Below are 20,348 nucleotides of genomic sequence, written 5' to 3'. Positions count from 1 at the left end.
CAAGTGTTGATTCACTGGTTGCCGGCTGAATCTGATGCTATAGTAGAAAATGGCCAAAAACAACCTTTGGGTATGCTGGATTTGCTTAACGACCATTTGATTCATTTAACAACCATCTGATTCTCTTAACAACCATGGTAATTTACATAAAGTCTGTTGTGAAAATGATCATAAATTGAGCCAGGTGATGTGGAGACCTACATAATGATTGCAACTTGCAACCAAAATTTAAGACTCAATTGTGGTCATAGGTTGAGGACTACACATACATATAAATTTCCAAAATAATTAGGATGTGGATTCTGTCTACACAGAAACACATTTGATTAACATACAGTATGTGCATATGATTTCAGCCTAAATGTGCTTTACTAAATATAACCTTTTTTCTGTTGTGATGGTTTAATTCAGCCAAACTTTAAGATTTTGAACTGGGTTTAGCGTGTTAAGAATGCTTGCAAATCATTTGTGTTATTTCCTATTTTTGAAGACTAGTAATTCTTAACCAACAGCTAATAATTCTTTCTCTAGAAAGGGACTTCACTGAATTCAGTGGAACATTCTTATAAATAATCATATTTGCGGATTGTACAATATAATTCCCAGAAAAACACCCTGTTTTCATTTATATCCTTTTATGAAAGTGAAATTCTAGAAATCAGGATTCTTCACAAATCATCACAACTGCAGTAATCAGGATTCTTATTTTAGTAAGATCAGTTTTGAGTACATAGAAGAACAAAGCACCTGGACTATATGTAACATTTCCCACTTTACCTTCCATATTTTCAGTTTTCTCTCCTTTATGAAAGCAGACCTACCACTATAGTCTGTCTATATTCTGTAAAACCCTTCAGAACTCTAAAATGTTAATAAGAATTCCATGAAAAAACTTCTTGCCCTAAATGCATTATTAATTAATGCTGATAACTCTCTTTCTTAGCAAAAAAGTGAGTAGTTAATCTGGGAATGTACCATCAACCTGTAGCTTTTAAATGCCTGAGAAAATGTATTGTACCTTCTAAGAATGAATTTAGTAACACTGCTATCCAAACTTACATAAACCCTCTAGAGCAGCATTTCTCAAGCTTGGCAGCTTGAAGATGTGTGGACTTCAATTCTGGGGGTTGAAGTCCACACATCTTCAAGCTGTCAAGGTTGAGAAACACTGCTCTAGAGGCTTCAATTGAATATAAAGGGATCTAGCTTTAGATTATCCTATGTTGCTCTGATTATAATGAATGACTTTTCCAGTCTTAAATGGAAAAAAAGCAATTAAAAATTAAATGTTCTAAACCGAATTTTCATAGCACTATGTTCAAGCTTAAACCTTAGGCTAGTTGAGTTTGTTATGAATGGTCACTATTCTAGCAATACCAGTAGTACCAACTCTTAGGCTTATATATCACTCCATAGTGCTTTATAGCACTCTTTACAGCAGTTTACAGAATCAGCATATTGCCCCATACAATCTGGATCCTCATTTTATTGACCTGGGAAGGATGGAAGGCTAAGCCAACTGATCAGTTTCAAACTCCAGGCAGTGGGCAGAGTTAGTCTGCTATACTGCATTCTAACCACTGCACCATCACTGCTTTATTTGTTGAATCATTTATTTATTTGATTTTATCACTGCAATTTGATTCCTAGTGGTTCTGAATAAACACTTTTAAATGCATGCTTAGTTACATGTAGGAGCATGTAGGAAGCATTGTTTTTGACTGATTAAAGTGGCTATGTCTCCTTGTATGATTATTATTATGTGGAAATTTTTCCTGTCTCTACATGTGGATACATATGCAGTCACACATTGCATTGGATAAACATGAATGGGTAATCTGTTTATGATTCATGTGCTTTTTTGACAATAGTTCTAAAAGATGACAAGATTGTTATGAGACAGAGACATCGCTATCTAAAGGTTGCTTTTTAGATAAAAACCATGGGAATGGAACTGAAATCACATTGTTTTCTTGATGTTTCTACTCATTTCAGTCCTTTTAATTTGATACTAGTTGATAACCTGGTGTTGCCCCTGTATTGATTTATAGGGGGGGGGGGGAATGTCCAGCCCAAATGTAATTTCTAATGTTGGATTTTCCCCCTTACCAGAGGGAGCCCCCTTATGGAGTACTGTGGGGCTGTTACCATGGCAACTCCACTGCATTGTACAGTAGAAGCCATTTTACGGCAGTATACTAGAAGTCATTTTAACGCACAACAGGCTGTATCTTAACAGAACATACACCCCAAGGGGTGTTAGGGGTGTCTTACCCCACAGTTTTTTTTTTTCCAGAGAGTAATTCATCTGTATACCAAGTTTGGTTGAAATTGCTCGAGGCATTCCAGAGTTATGCTGGAACATGCACACATACACACACAACCAGTTATATATATATATAGATAGATAATTCATCGACTAAAATGATCCACCTATCATAAAAACTAAGAGCTCTAGAACAGTGTAATTCCTAAAAAGGGCAGAATTGCCAGAGTTCTTGTTATCCTGGGTTTGCTATTTTTCTTGGACTTGCAGATAGATACACAATAATTATGAACTTTTATTTGGGCTGCCTTAATTTCTTAGGCAGCTAGGAATATCCTTATCAGTTTTCACATTGCTGCAGCAGGAGTGGAGGAGGCAGACCCCAGCAGGCTAGGCTGCAAAGGAATTGATGCCATTTTGTTGACCTTGTTTTGAGGAGAAGAAATGCAGTGAGTCACCTTTCCTTCTAGAAGAGCCACTTGCCCAAGCTGTTGGTGGCTCCAGGAGAGGATCTTGTATGATTCTTTCATTTACTGAGAGAATGTGGATTGGCTCTTATAAATGAGATGTGAAGGCTGGCGAAGGTGGTTTAGGGAACAAGGCAATCCAAAGGTTGCTCTTTGCCTGTTCTCTGGCTTCTGATGCAATTAGCAGATCATCATCGGCAAGATAGGAAGGTTGGGTGGAGAAGCCACTGACATGTCCTCTGGCACCTGCTTTTTGCTGGCAAGGGATTAAAGTCGCTGAGGAGAAGTTGTAGGCATCTAGAACTGAGGAACGCCTAGGAGGCAGCCTAAAGAGATCTGGTGCTTCAAATATATGATCCATATCGGAGAAAGGAACAAGAGCTTGAGTTGAGTCACATGAGCTCTTCTCTGTATCCTCAGAAATACAGGACTGGGCACAGCTTTCCTGGACCTGATTCTTCTGCTTCAAAAGGCACAAATCATCTCTAAAGTGGGGGTTAAAGAGTAAATAAAGCAAGGGATTCACGCAGGCTGGCAGGGGTAGCACCACCAAGAGCACAGACTTGATGACTTCGGGGGTGATGAGAATGAGGCTAAGCATGGAAGAGAAGGTGAGAAAAGCCACCGGGCAGTAAAGAAGGCAGTTGGTGAAAATGAGCCAAGCAACATGTTTGATCATAGCACAGTCCCAGACAGAGTCAAATTCGCCTTTCAGCAGGTTGCAATAGAGGCGGATGTACGTCCCAGTGATAATGAGAAAGCAAAGTGTATTCACTAGCACCAAAGCTACCATGAAACCCAACATGGAAGGTTTCCCATCAGGAAGCAGGTGGGGCAGACAGAGAGGGGATGCCCCATACTCCCCAATGGAGAAGAGGGGCAACATTGCAGCCACTGAAGAGAGGAGGAGACAACTTAGGGCACCTGCCTTGACAGTGCCAAAGGAAGGAGCCTTTCCGTACGTCCGCATGCACGATACTGAAAAGCTGCACTGCACGGCAGCGAGGGTTAAGAGAAGAATGGAAGCTTCTGATGCGAAAACAGACAGGAATCCAGTCACTTGGCATCCTGCACCCATCTCCCACCTGGCCCCGTATTTTGCAAAATGACCAAAGGTGACTGCATCCACAAACGCTAGAATAGCACAGTATATCCCCATCAACATATTGGCTCCAGCAATGGATCCAATGATAAACTTGATCGGGGACAGATAGCCTGGCGAGGCGAAGACAACCACTGCAACCAGCCCATTGCACAGCACAGAAACCAGCATGATCAACCAGACACCCAGGCGAATGACCCAGCTTTCAAACAGATGATCGCAGGGCTTGAAAGGACCTGGAAAGAAAGAAGGAGCCAAATGACTAAAAGGAAGGAGAATTCACTGCAACAATCAGTGGCACAAAAACTGCTGAGCACCCATTCAAAAATGTCTTATCCCTATCGTCTCACTTGCTTTTACAGATGACGATGACGACAATGCCAACAGAAGGTTACCAAAATAGAGAGCAGCTGTTCCGAGGCCAAAGGCGCAAAGCAGAGCCATGGTAAATTGTCTTAATTCACCATTTTAAGGTCATTGCTGCAATCGAAGTTTTGCAGCTGACCTTTCAGAGAAAAACGGTTCATTTGGGATATTGTCTTTGGCTTCCACTAATTTGTAGGAAGAAACAAATAAATTGAAGAATAAAAACTCTTCTAGATTACTGAAAAATCTGTTTATTTTCATCTGTGATTTCAACAGATGCGGTGTTTACACTTTGTGCTATGTCAAAGTGTGGTTTCGTTTTGTATTGTGTGTGATTTCTAAAGTATGTCTTAGGACTTATTGTGACGTGATTCCCCCCTCCCCTCCAATATTAGAAGTTAAAATTTTGCTGTATATAAAAAAAAGCTAATCAAATTGTTGCATCATTACCATTACATTATTCCTAATGCAGTGACAAATACATTTCTTATTCTTCACAGCAGCACCTTTTCATGCCCCTTTTATTTCCAGGTTATTGTGGGCTAGATCAGGGGTGTCAAACTCGCGTAATTGTTGCAAATTATGTTACATGTATTTTGGTAATGTTCTTACCAGGGCTGGGTGTACATTGGATCTTGGTCCGAAGTTTTGAATCATCGGAGTCTGCCTGGAAGTCATCCATGTCTAAGTCATCTAAACAGTAATAAAGGAAGAAGTACAAGCATGTTAATACTTAACTTGTTTTTATACTTAGAATGAAACATTTTTCTTCTTTTTCTTAAAACCATGGCTGTTGAAGTGACATAAATATCAACTCTGCTGTATTATACCACTTCAGTGGATCTTATACAGCTCATCTTGGAAAAAAAGATGTTTGTGACTTAACATGCTAGGAAACTGAAAATAAACCAAACATATATAATAATTGTTAAAAACTAAAAGGACAAAAACAAATTTCTAGACTAAGAATTGCCTTTTATTGAAAAATTAGTTCTATCGAGTTACATCCAGAAAAGAACTATAGAGTGTAGAGCATTGCAGTCTCAAAGGAGATATAGCTACAGTATGTCCCTTAATACCAAATTGGCAGGAATCAAAGGATATTTCTGTTGTCTCCCCCCTCCCCCCTGAAATTTTGTTGCTTAGTTCTATAGGGACATGTTAGAAGAATTCCAAGTCAGAACAAAAGAGAAAGTACTTTCAGAATTCTTTAAATATATCCCAGGAAATCTAGAACCATGTTTTTTTCTTTAATTAAAAAAAGTATTTTTGCGCATGTCATATTTAATTTTCTAGCTTGTCTTGTGAACATTTTCTAATCTTTAATTTTAGATTTTATGATAAGGGCATTGGGTAGTTCCATAGTAGTAGCATATCACTTCTGGAAAGTTTTCTTAACGTAGGGTTGAACCGCTAGTTCTGAATCCTCAACAATTTAGCTCCAATTCTAGAAGTGACTCCTGTGACATAGGCTAGTAAATGAACGATGTATTTCACAGGTACAGACTCCAATAAAGAGAATATTTATAGTTCAGGGTTGAAATGAGATATCCTTGGTGCTCTCTGAGCTTGGTTGTTTTCTTGCAGACATTTCATTACCCAAACTAGGTTACATCATCAGTGCTAGTCCAGGTACAGACATTCATTAGATGAACTTTCTTTTCTTATTCTGGAATGAATGAAAAGCTGTCCCTGTAGATAGATTTTCTACTTTTGTCAATAAAATGATGTAAATCCTACCATTAAGTATTTTCCCCTCCAATGAAGTTAGTTTTCTGTCTTCAAGAGAAAACTTACACAACACATAATATGATGAATATTTCCAGGAGGTTTAAGAGAGAGAGAGAATGAATGAATGAATTTTAAGTCACTGCTATTGCCTTACAAAGGTGAACCCAGATCCACCTCAGCCAAACTAGTAAGATGCTGGCACCCAGAGAAGGACCTGTTGCCCAGTTGTCTAGACTGTGCTGTTTATTTTCTTGAAGGTGTTGAGAACATGATTTGGGGCAGTTTTAGAAAAGGTGCATATTCTTTTCCCACAAACATCCTGCCAGAAAAGCAGCTGAGTTATACAAAGGGAGCCATACAGAGCTTCCATTGAACTTGCAAGCAAAAAAATGACCTTGTATGCTATTGAATGCATAGCAAGACTCAATGGTCTGATGCACAGTAAATGTAAGACCCCTTCTTTTGCTGGCTTGAATCGACTCTGTTTTCTAGTTCTGACTGTGGCTGAACTAAAGCTTTTCCAGGAAGAGAAGAGAGCAAACCCTTCTTCCCAGTCAATGGCAAGCAGATGCAGAACCACAGGACTCCACTGTAGATGTTAAACTAATGGGTTCCTTGATACTACAAAGTTACTGGTAGTGCTAGAAGGTGACAAAAGAAAAAGTGATTCTAGTCAAAGTGGGCGTTCTGTTTCCCAAAGAATGGGAATTAATTCCTACATCAACATGCTCATATCTACACAAACCATCAGGTAATGGAAGTATCTGCAAGCACTATATTCTTAGTACCTGAAATCAGGAAGTGACATAGGAATTGAGGGAGGAATGGGTATAAGGCATTCCTATATAGTCAATCAACCTACAATAGGGGAAAATGGTAACCGGAGCAGGTATCTAGATATCCTATTTTTTAAAATAGCAATGGCTATTTACTGCTTCGTAGTGCTTTATAATACTCTCTACAGCAGGGGTGTCAAACTCACGTTGTCACGGTGTCATCACATGATGTATTGGGACTTTTTTCCCCTTCACTAAACCAGGCATAGGCGTGGCCAACCCATGACGCATTTGGCCCCTGGGCCGGGGGTTTGACAGCCCTGCTCTAAGTGGTTTACCGAGTCAGCGTATTGCCCCTAATAATCTGGGTCCTCATTTTACTGAACTCAGAAGGATGGAAGGTTGAGTCAACCTTGAACCAGTCAGGATCAAACTCCTGGCAGTAAGCAGAGTCAGCCTGGAATACTGCATTCTAACCACTGTGCCACCACAGCTCCTATTATTATTTCTTCATCTCCAAAAATGTAGAGCAAGGGGCTAAATACGGGAAGTTTATGATAACACAAGACTCCCAATTAAATATAAATTCTAATCAAACCCAGAAACCATTAATCAGATTGCAAGCAGAGATGTATCCCTTCAATCCTGGAGCCATATCTGTCCAAATTTGAGGAACTGTTTCCATAGCTATAATATAATATATTAATATAGTATGATAAGACAGTTATACTTTAGGTCACAATTTAAAAACAGGATCTAAAAGGAGCGAGCGTTAGCAAGTCCTCTCTCCCCAGTAGTCTGCATCAAATAAGTTTCTCATTTCAAGTCCACTCTCAGTCTAGATACTGTGTGTGTGTGTGGGGGTGCATGTTTATGCAATCATGTCATGCAGCAAACAAACAAACAATGTGGTGGTTTGAGAATTCATATACTTCCATCAATGTTTTTGCATGTCTCTTGCAACTTCATAAAAATCCTCCACCACCACAGAAGGATTTGCATACTAGACAAATCTTCTACCTAGAAGCCACAAGGCATCTAGTTATATAGACTTTTTTCTGAAGTGAATCTAAGTCTTTCTTTTGAAGTACCTGTACAGAAGTTGTGATAAAAGACTGAGACTAGTCGTAAACATTACAGAAGCAGTGGAAGTGTACAGATGGAGTGATAATCATTTCCAGGTAATCCTTGGCCTTCAACCATTCTTTGAGTGACCTTTCAAAGTTATAGGAGCCGCGGTGGCTCTGTGGTTAGAATGCAATACTGCAGGCCACTTCTGCCAGTTCGAATTTCACCAGGCTCAAGGTTGACTCAGCCTTCCATCCTTCTGAAGTCGGTAAAATGAGGACCCAGATTGTTGGGGGCAATATGCTGACTCTGTAAACTGCTTAGTGAGGGCTGTAAAGCCCTATGAATATATAAGTGCTATAGCTAGTGCTATTGCTATAATGGAAAAAAAGTGAGTTATAACCAGTCCTTACACTTACGACATACACACAGCATCCCATGGTCATGTGATCCAAATTTGGATGCTTGGCAACCAGCATGTATTTACAACAGTTGCAGCTTCCTGGGGGTCATAGGATTACCACACGCAATCTTTGCCTAAGCCAGATTCACTTAATGACAGTAGGACTCATTGAACAACTGGGGTGAGTCTCTTAAGAACTGTGGCAAAAAAGCAATTGCTCATAAAACTGAGCACCACTCACTTAACAACCACCTTGCTTAATAACAGAAATTTTGATCTCCTTTGTGATTGCAAGCGAAGGACTGCTTATATACTTTATTCCAGTAGTTCTGGTCCTGTTTGCCAGTGTGTGAGTCTGCCTAAAAGGCTGTGCTGAAAGGACATCTAAATAAGGCAGAGGTATTGTTGTTAAGGAGAAAGCTTATTCTGGATGGGGTTGCGGTTCTCTACAACCAGACTGGCAATTGGAGAGAGCACTTTGAGCTCTGCTGCCACTGGATTTGCAGGCAATAGCTACTATTAGGAGTGGATTTGCACACATATGGCTCTAGTGCCAACTACAACCCTTCCTGAACTGACCTGGTTTAGCAACCATCATCACCACCCTGGCTACAACTCATATTGATGAATCCAATGGGACTATTTTTAAAAAGCATCTAAAAATGCGAGTGGTCTAAAATGCGTTAGCCAGATTTCTAATAGGAATGAGATATAGGGACAAGGTGTGCTGGCTACCAATTATCCGCCATCTAAAGTGCTGAGGCTGACCTCTGAAGTTTTAAGCCCCTTCGGGCCTCCCTGTCTGAAAGGCTACCTTTACCCCTAAGGACTTGCCCATTCAATTCCTGTGTGTGTGTTTGTGTGTGTGTGTATGCATGTGTGTCAGGGGTGGGTTCCTGCCAGTTCTAACCTCTTCTATAGAAGAGGTTCCACAAATCTACAGTGCCGTTTAGAACCAGTTCCAGCTCCCTCCCCCCTCCCGTCTGCACATCATCAAGATGAAGAGCGAGAGGAGGAATTCTGGGAGTTGAAATCCACAAGTCTGTCAAGTTTGAACACCCCTGGGTTTTTTTTTCCTAAAGGGTTAGGGGTGCAAAGGTCTTGTAACTTGACAGCTTTAAGACTTGCGTGCTTCAATGCCAGAGTTCCTGAGCCAACAAGACTGGAGGAGGAATTCTGGGAGTTGAAGTCCACAAGTCTTAAAGCTGTCAAGTTTGAACACCCCTGGGGGTTTTTTCCCTAAAGGGTTAGGGGTGCAAGGGTCTTGTAACTTGACAGCTTTAAGACTTGTGTGCTTCAAATGTCAGAGTTTCTGAGCCAACATTTTGGTTGCTAAGCAAGAGTGTTGTTAAGTGAGTTTCACCACATTTTACAAGTTGGCCACGTCCACCCAGTCACAAACTGCCAAGCCACTCCCACCCGGTCAAATGGCTGTCAAGCCACTCCCACTCAGTCACATGGCCAGCAAGCCACTCCCACAAAGCAGGCCACACCTACAGAAGAGGTTCTAAAAATTTTTGAAACCCACCACTGATGTGTGGGCACATGCACAGTCTTCACTGACTCCTGATAATTACCTGGACAGGTCCCTGCAGTTTTCTTGGCAAGAGTTTTGAAAGTAGTTTGTCACTGCTTTCTTCCTAATCCCGAGAGAGAATGACAAGCCCAAAGTCACCCAACTGGCTTCATTCAACTCATGCTCTCCTGGTGCTTTAAGCAATCTGGCTTTCTAATAATAAATAAATACCCCAAATACGGATAGTCCTCAACCTATGACAGTAGCTGAGCCCACAATTATGGTTGTACGTTGTTGCAGTCAGTAAGTGATCCCCATGTGACTGGACCCAATTTTATGATATTCTGTGTGGCAGTCATTAAGCAAATGTCATGGTCATTAAACAAATCTATGGGTTTGGTTTTGACTTTTTTGCCGGAAACTGACAAAAAACATTAAAAAAAATTGCAATCACATAACTGAGGCTGCAAATAGCCATAAAAGTGAGCTGGCTGCCCAGTCGCAAAATGTGATCACGTTACTTCGGGGCATGCATGTCATAGCTTCAAATGTTGACCATAAGTAGATTGGGGGTGATTATAACTTCAAATGGCCACTAAGTGACCGGTCATAAGTCGAGGACTACATGTAAAAAGAGCTTGGGTAGACTTTCCTTTCCAATTGTATTCCTGCCTTTGTTATTGTAAGCTGTGCCTCAGATTTTGCAAACTTAAATTTTGCAAACTTAAAAGGCAGAAGCCGCCTAAAATCAAAACTTGATCTTACAATGATCAAGTCCCAGGGTCCTCTTGTAGCCATCAACATCCTCAGGACTCATGTCCTCCGGGTCCCACTGACTGGAGATTTTGAAGACGTTGCCACAGGTTCCGTAGGCACAGCACTGGTAGGCATAGGGCACCTCCAAGACCCTAGGAAGAAGAACATAGGATGATCAGTTATGGTATATGCTGCCATTCTGCTCCCATATGGGCATGGAAACAGATGTTGGCACTAAGGTGGCTTTTTTGTTTTGTTTTGTTTGCAAATAGAACGCGGGAAGGGATAAAGTTAAGCTAGAGAATTCCCAGATCAAAGCTCTTGACCCTTTGACACTCTCACAGTAGAAGGGCATTTGGCATGGGTATTTTACAAGCAGACTTGCAAACAATCAATCACCCTCCTTTCACAGAACCGCTAAAGGTGCAGAGGACCATAATTCTAAACATAGCAAGAGATCAGTATCTATTACTTTGCATGTAATGGACACTCAGGCACAGTAGCCATGTTTTTTTGCATTCTCAGCATATCACATAATATAGTAATAGTGAAGACTAAGATTACATACTGTGCATGTCAGTCCAACTAGCACACAGAAAAGGGGCAATGAGCAAGGAGCAGGAAGTGCAGGAATACTCTTCCTTAGGAGACCTTTGCAAAGAGTATAAAAAAGTGGCAGCCTTTTGGAAGTTAGCGAAGAATGAACATTTCTTGATAGCCACTCAAATGTAATTATTCACCATGAGTATTTTATAGTCTTACATTGTCAGGTTTAGTTTTTTTGGTTTTGCTTTGTTCTGAGTTTGCATGGTGTTATGTATTGTAAACGGACGATTCAAAACTTAAACTTTTCAGGGCTAGAAATTTAAATCGGTACAGGTAAGAAATGGTTATGATGTCCAAACGGCCTTCTTTTGATTCTGGATATGCATGCATAAATGTATGAATGCATAAATTCTGATTCATTTCACCATCACTCTCTCTCTCTCTCTGGAAACTAATTTTGTAAATATGGTTAAGGATTCCTGACAGAATTTCTAGCACCATTTTTATGGAACTGTATTTCCTAAGATTGCTTGGGAAAGATAAAAAAATTAAATGGGCATACATAAGTATATATTTGTATCATATCTTTGTGCCCTCTTAGTATTCTCTGTGTTTACAGGAATATAAAATATGGAAATTCTATGCCCTATTTGCATAGTTTATTAATTTATATTCCTGCAAATGCAGAGATCATTAAATCTCTTTATAGAATCAGAACTAATCATGTGTTAGCTGCCTGTATTATAACCAAATTGGTGCTACTTTTGTATCCGACCAATAGGTTACCATGCTGATTGTTTTGTGTGTGTGAGTTTGGATAATGCCCATGACAAGCCATTCAATGGCTCATCAATTTCTCAAGTCAATGATGAACACAGAGTGCAAGCAGCAGCTGCTCAAACATTTAGCTGAACTGAATTATATGGAACTGCCTAGTAAAGGCATAGACAGCAAAAGGCAGATCGAAGTTGTTAGATTGGGTAAAGGAAAGGCACACTCAGGCTAAAAGCAACAACAGCTCTTTATTGTAACAGAACAACTATGTACAATCCAGCGAAGGTTGAGTCTGACAGCAGCCCTTTCATAAGGAGCTGTCAGACCTTCGACCAATAGATTAAACCTCTGTTCTCGCCGGAAAAGAGGACTCTGGTGGAAACCATTATAACTGTAGCTAGTATCTAACACCCCTCCCCTCTTAGATGGAATCATCTTACTGGTAACGTAGTCACGCAGGTAGGCGGGCTTTTTGGTAGCTCTGCCAGACCTGCGCAGTTCAGTCGGAGGGTGTTCTTCGGACAGGTCGGATGGACCTGTTTGCTCTGCAGCTTTGCTTGGTGGAAGCTCCTGGAACCTTTCACAGGCCGCGGCTGGAGCTTCTAGAGCCGGTTCGCTCGGAGCTCGCTGCGAGCCTGCAACAGAAGTACCTAAGTATCCCGGTGTCTTCGGGTTTGAGTTGGCTGTGGAAGGAGTGACTTCGTGCCCCTTTTGGGTAGGGTTTTGGCTAACTTGTGCAGGAGTTACCTCTGGCTGCCTAAGTGTGGAGTTGGAAGGCGGCCACGGAGTTGGTCAACCTGCCTTCTCCAATTCTGACAATCCTCAAGCTCTACGAGATAAGAGCGAGACGCGGTGATGCCTATCACTGTGGCAGTAATCCACAGAGTTCCCTCAGCATAGTTGTGGGCATAAACTGAACCCCCTATGCTAAGATTTTGAATTTTGCTTGTGGAGTCTGGGAGCAATGCGGCAGAATAGTTTGGGTGTAGCCGGTCTAAGTGGGACCTTAGCCAGCGACCCATGAGAAGCTCAGAGGGGTTTCTCCCTGTAGTGGCACTTGGCATGATGTGTTGAATTAAAAGATAATGGTCAACCCATGTTTGCCAATCTCCCGGGCCCATCCTAGATAGGGCCTCTTTTGCAGATCTCACCATTCTCTCCGCCTCACCATTGGAGGCCGGATGGAATGGTGCGACCAGGATATGTCTGATTCCCTGTGCTGTTAAGTAGGTCTCGAACTGCATGGCTGTGAATTGGGGCCCATTGTCAGGGACCAGGACATTGGGCAGGCCATGTGTGGAGAAAAGTCTCCGTAGTACCTTTATGACCACTTCTGCCGTAGTGGAGGTCATCAGGACTACCTCTAGCCATTTCGAGTAGGCGTCCACAACTATTAGGAATGTCTGGCCATGAACTGGGCCAGCAAAATCAATGTGTACCCTAGACCACGGTGCTTGAGGTTGCTCCCACTCCTTAGCGGGCACCTTTGGGGGAGCTGGTCTGTACTCCTAGCACGGTGTGCAGGTAGCCACCCATTCTTAGATCTCCCTGTCCATGTTAGGCCACCAAACGTAACTCCTGGTCAAAGACTTTATCCTGACAATCCCAGGATGCCCTACGTGTAAAGCCTCTAATACTGCAACGTGTAGTTTGGGTGGAACAATGACCCACCCACCCCACCAAATAGCCATTAATAACAGACAATTCATCTCTCTTACAATAATACATTTTGAAATCACCCAACAGGACCCTTGGGCCACCCCCTCTGCGCCCAGTTCAAAATTTGTTTGATGGTGGAATCTTTTGTAGAGTGGCAGATGACACAGGACCAGTCTCAAAGTAGTCAATAAGAAGGACTGGCGTCTCGGGGGTAGGGTCTGCAAGAAGTTCTGACAGTGGGCAGCGACTCAAAGCGTCGCCATGCCCCAAAGTGGAGCCTGGTCGGTGGCCGAGATGATAGGTGTAGGCCGCTATGAAAATAGTCCATCTGGTCATCTGCGGCAATAATGACACAGGAGTAGGTCAGTCCCCAGCTAACAAGCCCAGCAGCGGTTTGTGGTCTGTAATAAGTTCGAAATCCCAGCCATAGAGGTACTCATGGAACTTTTTTACACCGGCCACTGAAGCCAAAGCCTCACGGTACAGCTGGCTGTAGTTCCGCTTGGCAGCAGACAAGGTCCTTGAGTAATAGGCTATGGGAGCCTCGGTTCCATTGGGCATGCGGTGGCTGAGGATGGCTCTGAAGTCAAATGGGGAAGCGTCACAAGTCAACACCAGTGGCAGGATCTGGCAGTACTGCACCAGGAACGTGTCTGCTGACAGAAGTCTTTTTACCGTGGCAAATGCAGCTGCCTCGGCTCTGCCCAGGACCACTTCGTGTTCTTCGCCAGGAGATAATGTAAGGGCTCAGCAATGGTGGCTTTTTGTTTAAGAAAGATGCTGTAGAAATTAAGGAGCCCGAGGAACGCCTGCAGCTCGGTTTGATTGCAAGGTGCAGGGGAGTCATGGATTGCTTTAATTTTTTTAGTGGTCAGGTGAATCCCAGAGCCATTTAAGAATTCAACCCTTGGCACCTTAATTTGGAATTTTTCTTTTTTGAGGTGGATGCCTCTATCTGTAATTCTGGTCAAAACAGTTCGTAAACATTTGAAAAGTTGCGCCTCATTTGCAGCTGATACCAAGATGTCGTCAAAATAGGGGATGACTCCTGGAATCCCCTGCAAAAGCCGTTCCATGATGCTTTGGAACAGTCCAAGGGCGATACTAACTCCAAATTGCAGGTGGTTACATTTGAATGCACTCCTATGTATCACATTGGTTTGGGCCTCCGCCATAGCGCCATCTACAGGCAATTGTTGGTATGCCTGCACCATGTCCAATTTAGCAAATACTTTGCCGGGGCCTAAAAAATGTAATAAATGCTATACAATGGGTACAGGGTAAGCGCTTTGTTGTAACGCTTTATTGATTGTATATCTATAGTCCATGCAGATGCGGATAAACCCGTCAGATTTGATAGGTGTCACTATAGAGGTCTCCCAGCGTGCGTGATCAACCAGCTCTAGGATTCCCTGGCCTAGAGGTACTCTCCTGGGTTTTAGCCTTATGGGGGCTATGTTGGGGTCCAAATTAAAAGAGATTGGAGTCCCCACATACTTACCCAGACCGGTGCCAAAGATGTCCTCGAACTCCTTAAAAATTGCTTCGCCGCTCTCGTCTTTCAAGGTGTTGATACTGGTCATTTCTAGGCCCAGGGCTTCGAACCAGTCAAGACCCAGGAGGCTCTGCAGGTTGCCGCTGACCACCATCACTGGGAGCTGGCCGTTGTAGATTTTGAATTGCACCCGGAAGGTGCCCTGGCCCACGATGGGGACTCGGTTCCCCTGGTAATTGCGAAGGTGGATGTCAGGGGCATGTAGATGCTGCTTCTTCAGGCTAGGAATAGCCCGCTTGAGTGTAGACCATAGCATGATGGTCAGTAATGACCCCATGTTGATCACCATTTTGCATGGAGAACCCTCGATGAGGACTGTGACCTTTAGCTTTTTTGGCCGCCTAGTGTGCACTTGGCCGATTTAGGTGTGGTAGGTGACTCTGGTGTCGCCCTCTGAGCACCGAAGTGGCTGCTGCCATGTACCTTGTTTGGGCCTCTGCTGGCGGTTAGATTGGCTTCTGGGCTGCCAGGTCATCATGGGGTGGTCGCTTCTGCAAACCTTGGTGATGTGCCCCTTTTGCTCGCAGCGCTGGCAGATAGCGTCGTGGAAATGGCAAGACGATCTGGCATGGTCTCCTCCACAGCTTGTGCAAGGTGGGAAACGCGTTTTGAATGTGAGCACCAGCTTGGCGCGGCTGCTGCACATCCGGCAGCTGTCTTCTTCTTCTGAGCTCTCGGCCTCTGCAGCCTTGTGATGTACGCGTGCGCTCTTTCGCATGTCTTGTGAAGTGCTTTGGCACTGCAGGGTTTCTGTACACTTAACGGCCGATTCAGATGCCCTGGCTTCATCCAAGGCAATTTGTAGAGTGAGGTTAGATTTGGAAAGTAACATCCTCTGTAAATTAATGTCCCGCACACTGCATATGATGTGGTCTAGTGTAAGTTCGTCTAGGTCTCAGAACTCGCAGTATGCTGTGGCCTTCTGTAGCACCGCCATGCACTTGTTGATCGATTCACCCTCCTTCTGATTACGAATATTACATTCGTGCCCGTGGACGTGCTTAGACGGCTTGGGAGTGTAGTGTGTCCTCAGCGTCTGATGGAGCACTGACCAAGTGACCGATTGTAGCGGCGTTGGCTCTGATAGGTCTTTGGCTGTTTCGAACACTTCCCGTCCACAGTAACCCAGGAACATGTTCTTTTTGCAGCCTTCAGAAAGGCCCATGAGATTGTTGGCTTTGAAGAAGCAGTAGAACCTCAGCATATATGATTCCCAGTGTTCGGTGACTGGGTCATATGGAGTCGGTGGGACGTGCATGGCCATTTTGTGTTCTGAAGGCGGTTTGAGTTTGCCACTCAAAAATGGCTGCTTGAAGCTATGCTGAGCTCCGGACTGGATTTACTTGCTGGATTGCTACACTCTTTTTGGTTCGCCTAGTTGCCTTCCAATCCCACCTTCGGCGCCAGTGTTAGATCGGGTAATGGAAGGCACACTCAGGCTAAAAGCAACAACTCTTTATTGTAACAGAACAAGTATGTACAATCCAGCGAAGGTTGAGTCTGACAGCAGCCCTTTTATAGGGAGCTGTCAGACCCTTCGACCAATGAGATTAAACCTCTGTTCCCACCGGAACAGAGGACCTTGGTGGAAACCATTAAAACTGTAGCTAGTATCTAACAGAAATAAATTACCTTTCAGTCCCTGGGAAGCCAGAAATTAGAAATGAAACTCACCGTATCTTGGGGAAACTTTCTTTAGTGAATGCTTCAGACAGTGCAGGATTGCCTTTGAGCTTCAGATGAGTCAGTCCACCCAAGCCAGCCAATGGAAGCATCACCAATTGATTGTCAGTCAAATCCCTGTGACAATAAAAGGACAGGACCCATTGGAATGGACAGTAAAAGGCGTGGAGGACTCAATGCAGCAGCATCTCAGAACACATTGGATTTAGCATGTATACAGTTGTTGCTTCAATTAAGTTTTGCCTTCAGCTCTTGATTATTTTAAAACTAAGAAGTATTGCTGTGAATAAACCAAGAAAGAAGTATGTGTCTCTATCAGAATTCAGACTAAACTGATACCTTTGCTTTTGTATGTATTTTAGAACCAGAGCTACACCACGTAATAAATTAATAGCAGTGATGAGTTGGGACTATGCTGTGCTTGTACTATATGGGGACAGGCAGGAAAAGTCTGATCAGTGGTTTGGCCCTGGAAACTGACAGACTCAATCCAATCAGCGAGCAGAGGAGGTCAACCCATTCCTGGATGCTATCTCCACCTCAATGGAGAAAGAAGCAGCTATGAGTGCCAACCTGTAAGGGAAGAAGCGATTAAAATAGCTTCTTTCATGTGACATAGTTTTGATATCTTAGAAATGAAATATGAATGCTTGGCTCTGTAAACAGATTTAATGTGTTCCTTTTAGTCTCATAGATGGTTGTAGCACCTTAACATTGCAGAACAGGGTAAACATCAGCATAACGATCCGTTATACACTGTAGACGATTTTATTAGTCCCTGCTGGCCACTCATCTTGCAACCACGGCTTTTATAGAACTAGTGGCACCATATAACACCTTTGGCTTACACACATATCTTTATATTTCAGTTTCTAAAAAATGCAATAACTAAGATGGCTAAAACACAAAGACTCATAAAACAAAACACAATTAAGACATAACAATGAACTCCTAAGAAAGAAACATTTTCTGCTTTAAAAAAAAAGCACATATTCTTGTATTTGTGATTATGTCCAATACAGGAAAATGCAGTGTTATGCTTAGTCCATCATTTTGACAGTTCTGCCTTGCTTCTTCCCTATTACAGACTCTGATAATTCTACTTTTGGTTGCAGTGTCACCAGTCTTGAATACCTTATTGCAGTCAATAAGATATCAATATTATATCCAAATATCTCTAGCTTAGATGGTGAAGCTTAATAGTTTGCTATTTCTATGCAGGCTACCTAAATTTGCCATGATTCCTTGAAGCTAGGGAACTCAGTTTGTGTATCTTCTACTTTCAGCCATCATCTTTAAAAAAACCAAACAGATTTTTTATTTTTTCTCCTTCTGTTCATGCATTTTATATCTTTGCCATATAATATCATCAATTTTTGCTTAAGCAATGAAAAAAGGGAAGACACCCTTAAGCCAAGTTAATCACCAGGTGACTACAATAGTTGATATGTCCATATAATTTACTCAGCAATAAAACCAAAGTGGTTTGCCATGGCCTTTTTCTGGGACATTTTCCAATCACCCTGAGGCTTAATTGTCTATGGAGAGCAAATGTATCTCCTATGCAATATAACTTACAGCTTGATGAGGGAATGAAGCATCAGAAAAGCTTCAGAGTGGATAAACTGAATGTAATTCCAACTCAGGTCTCTGCAAAGCAAAATACATATTGTGATGGAAAATATGCTTTATATTCATTTTTTTCCCAACTTGCTGCTCTCTAGGTAGCAATTTTATGCACAATAATTGATTTATATATATTTAATCAATTTTATTGTCTGGGAATTATCAGAATTATAATCCAACATATTTAGAAGGCATTAGATGACTTTGTCTACATTCCACTTTTTATACCTACAGACGTGTTATACAGTTTATACAGTTGGTATACATAATACTTGCAATCTGCTTTGAAGGACATTGATTAGAGGAAGGCAACACAGTACCATCTAAACCTTAGATGACAATTCCTCTCAGCCTGTGCTGGTATGAGCAGTGGCAAAATTGCCTGGCACTGGGTTTTAGATGTAGTAGAAAATTCTTTTTAAATAATAAATTTAAAAAGATAAAGTATCTGGTAACATAACAAGCTATTCGAGGTGGCCAAATAATTTCTCGGGGGAAAAAAACCCATTCTATAGCAAAGCTGCTTTCAGAAATTCTAAAGATTTCTTATTCCCAATTGTGCCCTTTGCATGCAAAATGATTTCCAGGTCAAAACAAATTAATGGATTATTCATGATAGACCTCTCAGTGAGGAGATACAACATATTTTCTTTTCCAACCCCATCTCTCATTATACCTGGAAGTGCCCCACATTTGATGAATGAAAGAAAACTCAGGAACTGTCAAGGTGGCCTAATTATTTGATGCCATCTCTATAGTTATTGCTTTCCATGTGCCATGGCCTTTCCTAGTTCATGTATAGTACTTACCTCAGGGCTACCACAAATAGTCTTCAAAAATTTGGTAACTGACAGATTATTTAGTGTCATCTAGTTGGCATCCAAATATTTTCAGCCCAAATACAACCATATGGAAGCATAAGGAGCAATGAACATGGAAGTAATTTTCCATACGGCAGCTTACACAAATTGTCTGCTGACGGTACTTTTGCTTCTACTGTTATTCCATTTGGGAAAAGCTGTTAGAAACTGGAGCATTTTTCCTGGTTTGTCTTTTCCCAAACTTTAGACTTCTAGTGTGTGTGAGAGAGATTGTGTGCCTCTGTGTACATTTGAATACCGGTAAGTCACGTGGTGCTATTAAAACATCTTCTAACCCATATTCCAAAACCTTTAGTCAGGAAACTGGTATAGGGAAAGGGAAAGAAATCAACACTCGGGGCTTTGAGGTTAAAAGAATCGGCATATACCGGCAATTGCTTTTTGCAGAGCACTTAAAATAGTTTACAGGCTAGCAAATTAATGCTGAACCTTGTTCATTAAATATTTTGTAGATAAAAAATTGGAAATAATTTGGAATGGGCATCAGTTTCTCCTCCTGTTTGTGATTTTGAAGAAGGTAACATATCATAGTTTTTTTTCACAGAGTATGTGAGAGAGATGACACAACAAAGGCAGCTTTCCCCAATATGATGTCTTCCCGATGAGTGGAATTTTCACTCCCCAAATTGCTACCTAGCACAATCACTAGCCATGCTGGCTAATGATTGCAGAATCAGAGAATGTATATTATAATCCAATATTTCTGGAGAGTACCAGGTGGGAAAGACTTATTTTGTGTTCATATTTTAAACTCATTTTATAGAGTGCTATTGTAGGCCTGAGTCTATGCTTAACTGTATTGGGATCAAATGTTGGGTGACCATGGGCTAACAGGCCAACTTGTTTGAAGAATTCTTTATATAATTGAGCCTGTAATCTTGTCAAGAGCACAAAGTCTTACTCAGTTCCCAATCTCCTGACTCTTTTCTTCTATCACAGAAGGCCCTGAGAGCTCCCTGACGGCTGTACTTACAGGGAGCGGAGGGCTGTGAGCTGCCCAAAGGTGTCTGCTCCAATTTCGTGGATACAGTTGTGCTGAAGGCCACTGCAAAGACAGAAAGGCTGCAATGAGAGAGAAAAACTTGCTTCACTGGCAACAGAAGAAAGCACTTTTGCGAAGAAGGTTACATCTATTAAGGATTGCATGGGATTCAAATTTCAAGGGGAAAGTGG

General features: G+C 42.0%; 1 protein-coding gene across 2 annotated transcripts in view; it reads right to left on the bottom strand.

Moving 5' to 3' along the window:
• Window positions 1-398: 398 nt before the first annotated feature.
• Window positions 399-20,348, bottom strand: part of LGR6 (leucine rich repeat containing G protein-coupled receptor 6) — a 143,353-nt gene continuing 123,403 nt past the window's right edge. For both annotated transcript variants that reach the window (XM_081948344.1, XM_081948345.1), the window contains 6 exons: window positions 20,149-20,220; window positions 18,247-18,318; window positions 16,660-16,785; window positions 10,461-10,603; window positions 4,814-4,894; window positions 399-4,071 (listed from right to left, as the gene is read on the bottom strand). In XM_081948344.1, coding sequence (XP_081804470.1) covers window positions 2,822-4,071; window positions 4,814-4,894; window positions 10,461-10,603; window positions 16,660-16,785; window positions 18,247-18,318; window positions 20,149-20,220 — 1,744 coding nt within the window. In that variant the 3' untranslated portion in view covers window positions 399-2,821. The remainder of the gene's footprint in view (window positions 4,072-4,813; window positions 4,895-10,460; window positions 10,604-16,659; window positions 16,786-18,246; window positions 18,319-20,148; window positions 20,221-20,348) is intronic.

Source organism: Natrix helvetica (assembly GCF_964273705.1).
Source record: "Natrix helvetica genome assembly, chromosome: 3".
NCBI lineage: Eukaryota > Metazoa > Chordata > Lepidosauria > Squamata > Natricidae > Natrix > Natrix helvetica.
Note: the sequence above shows the minus strand (reverse complement) of the source record. Positions and strands in the feature narration are given on the sequence as shown.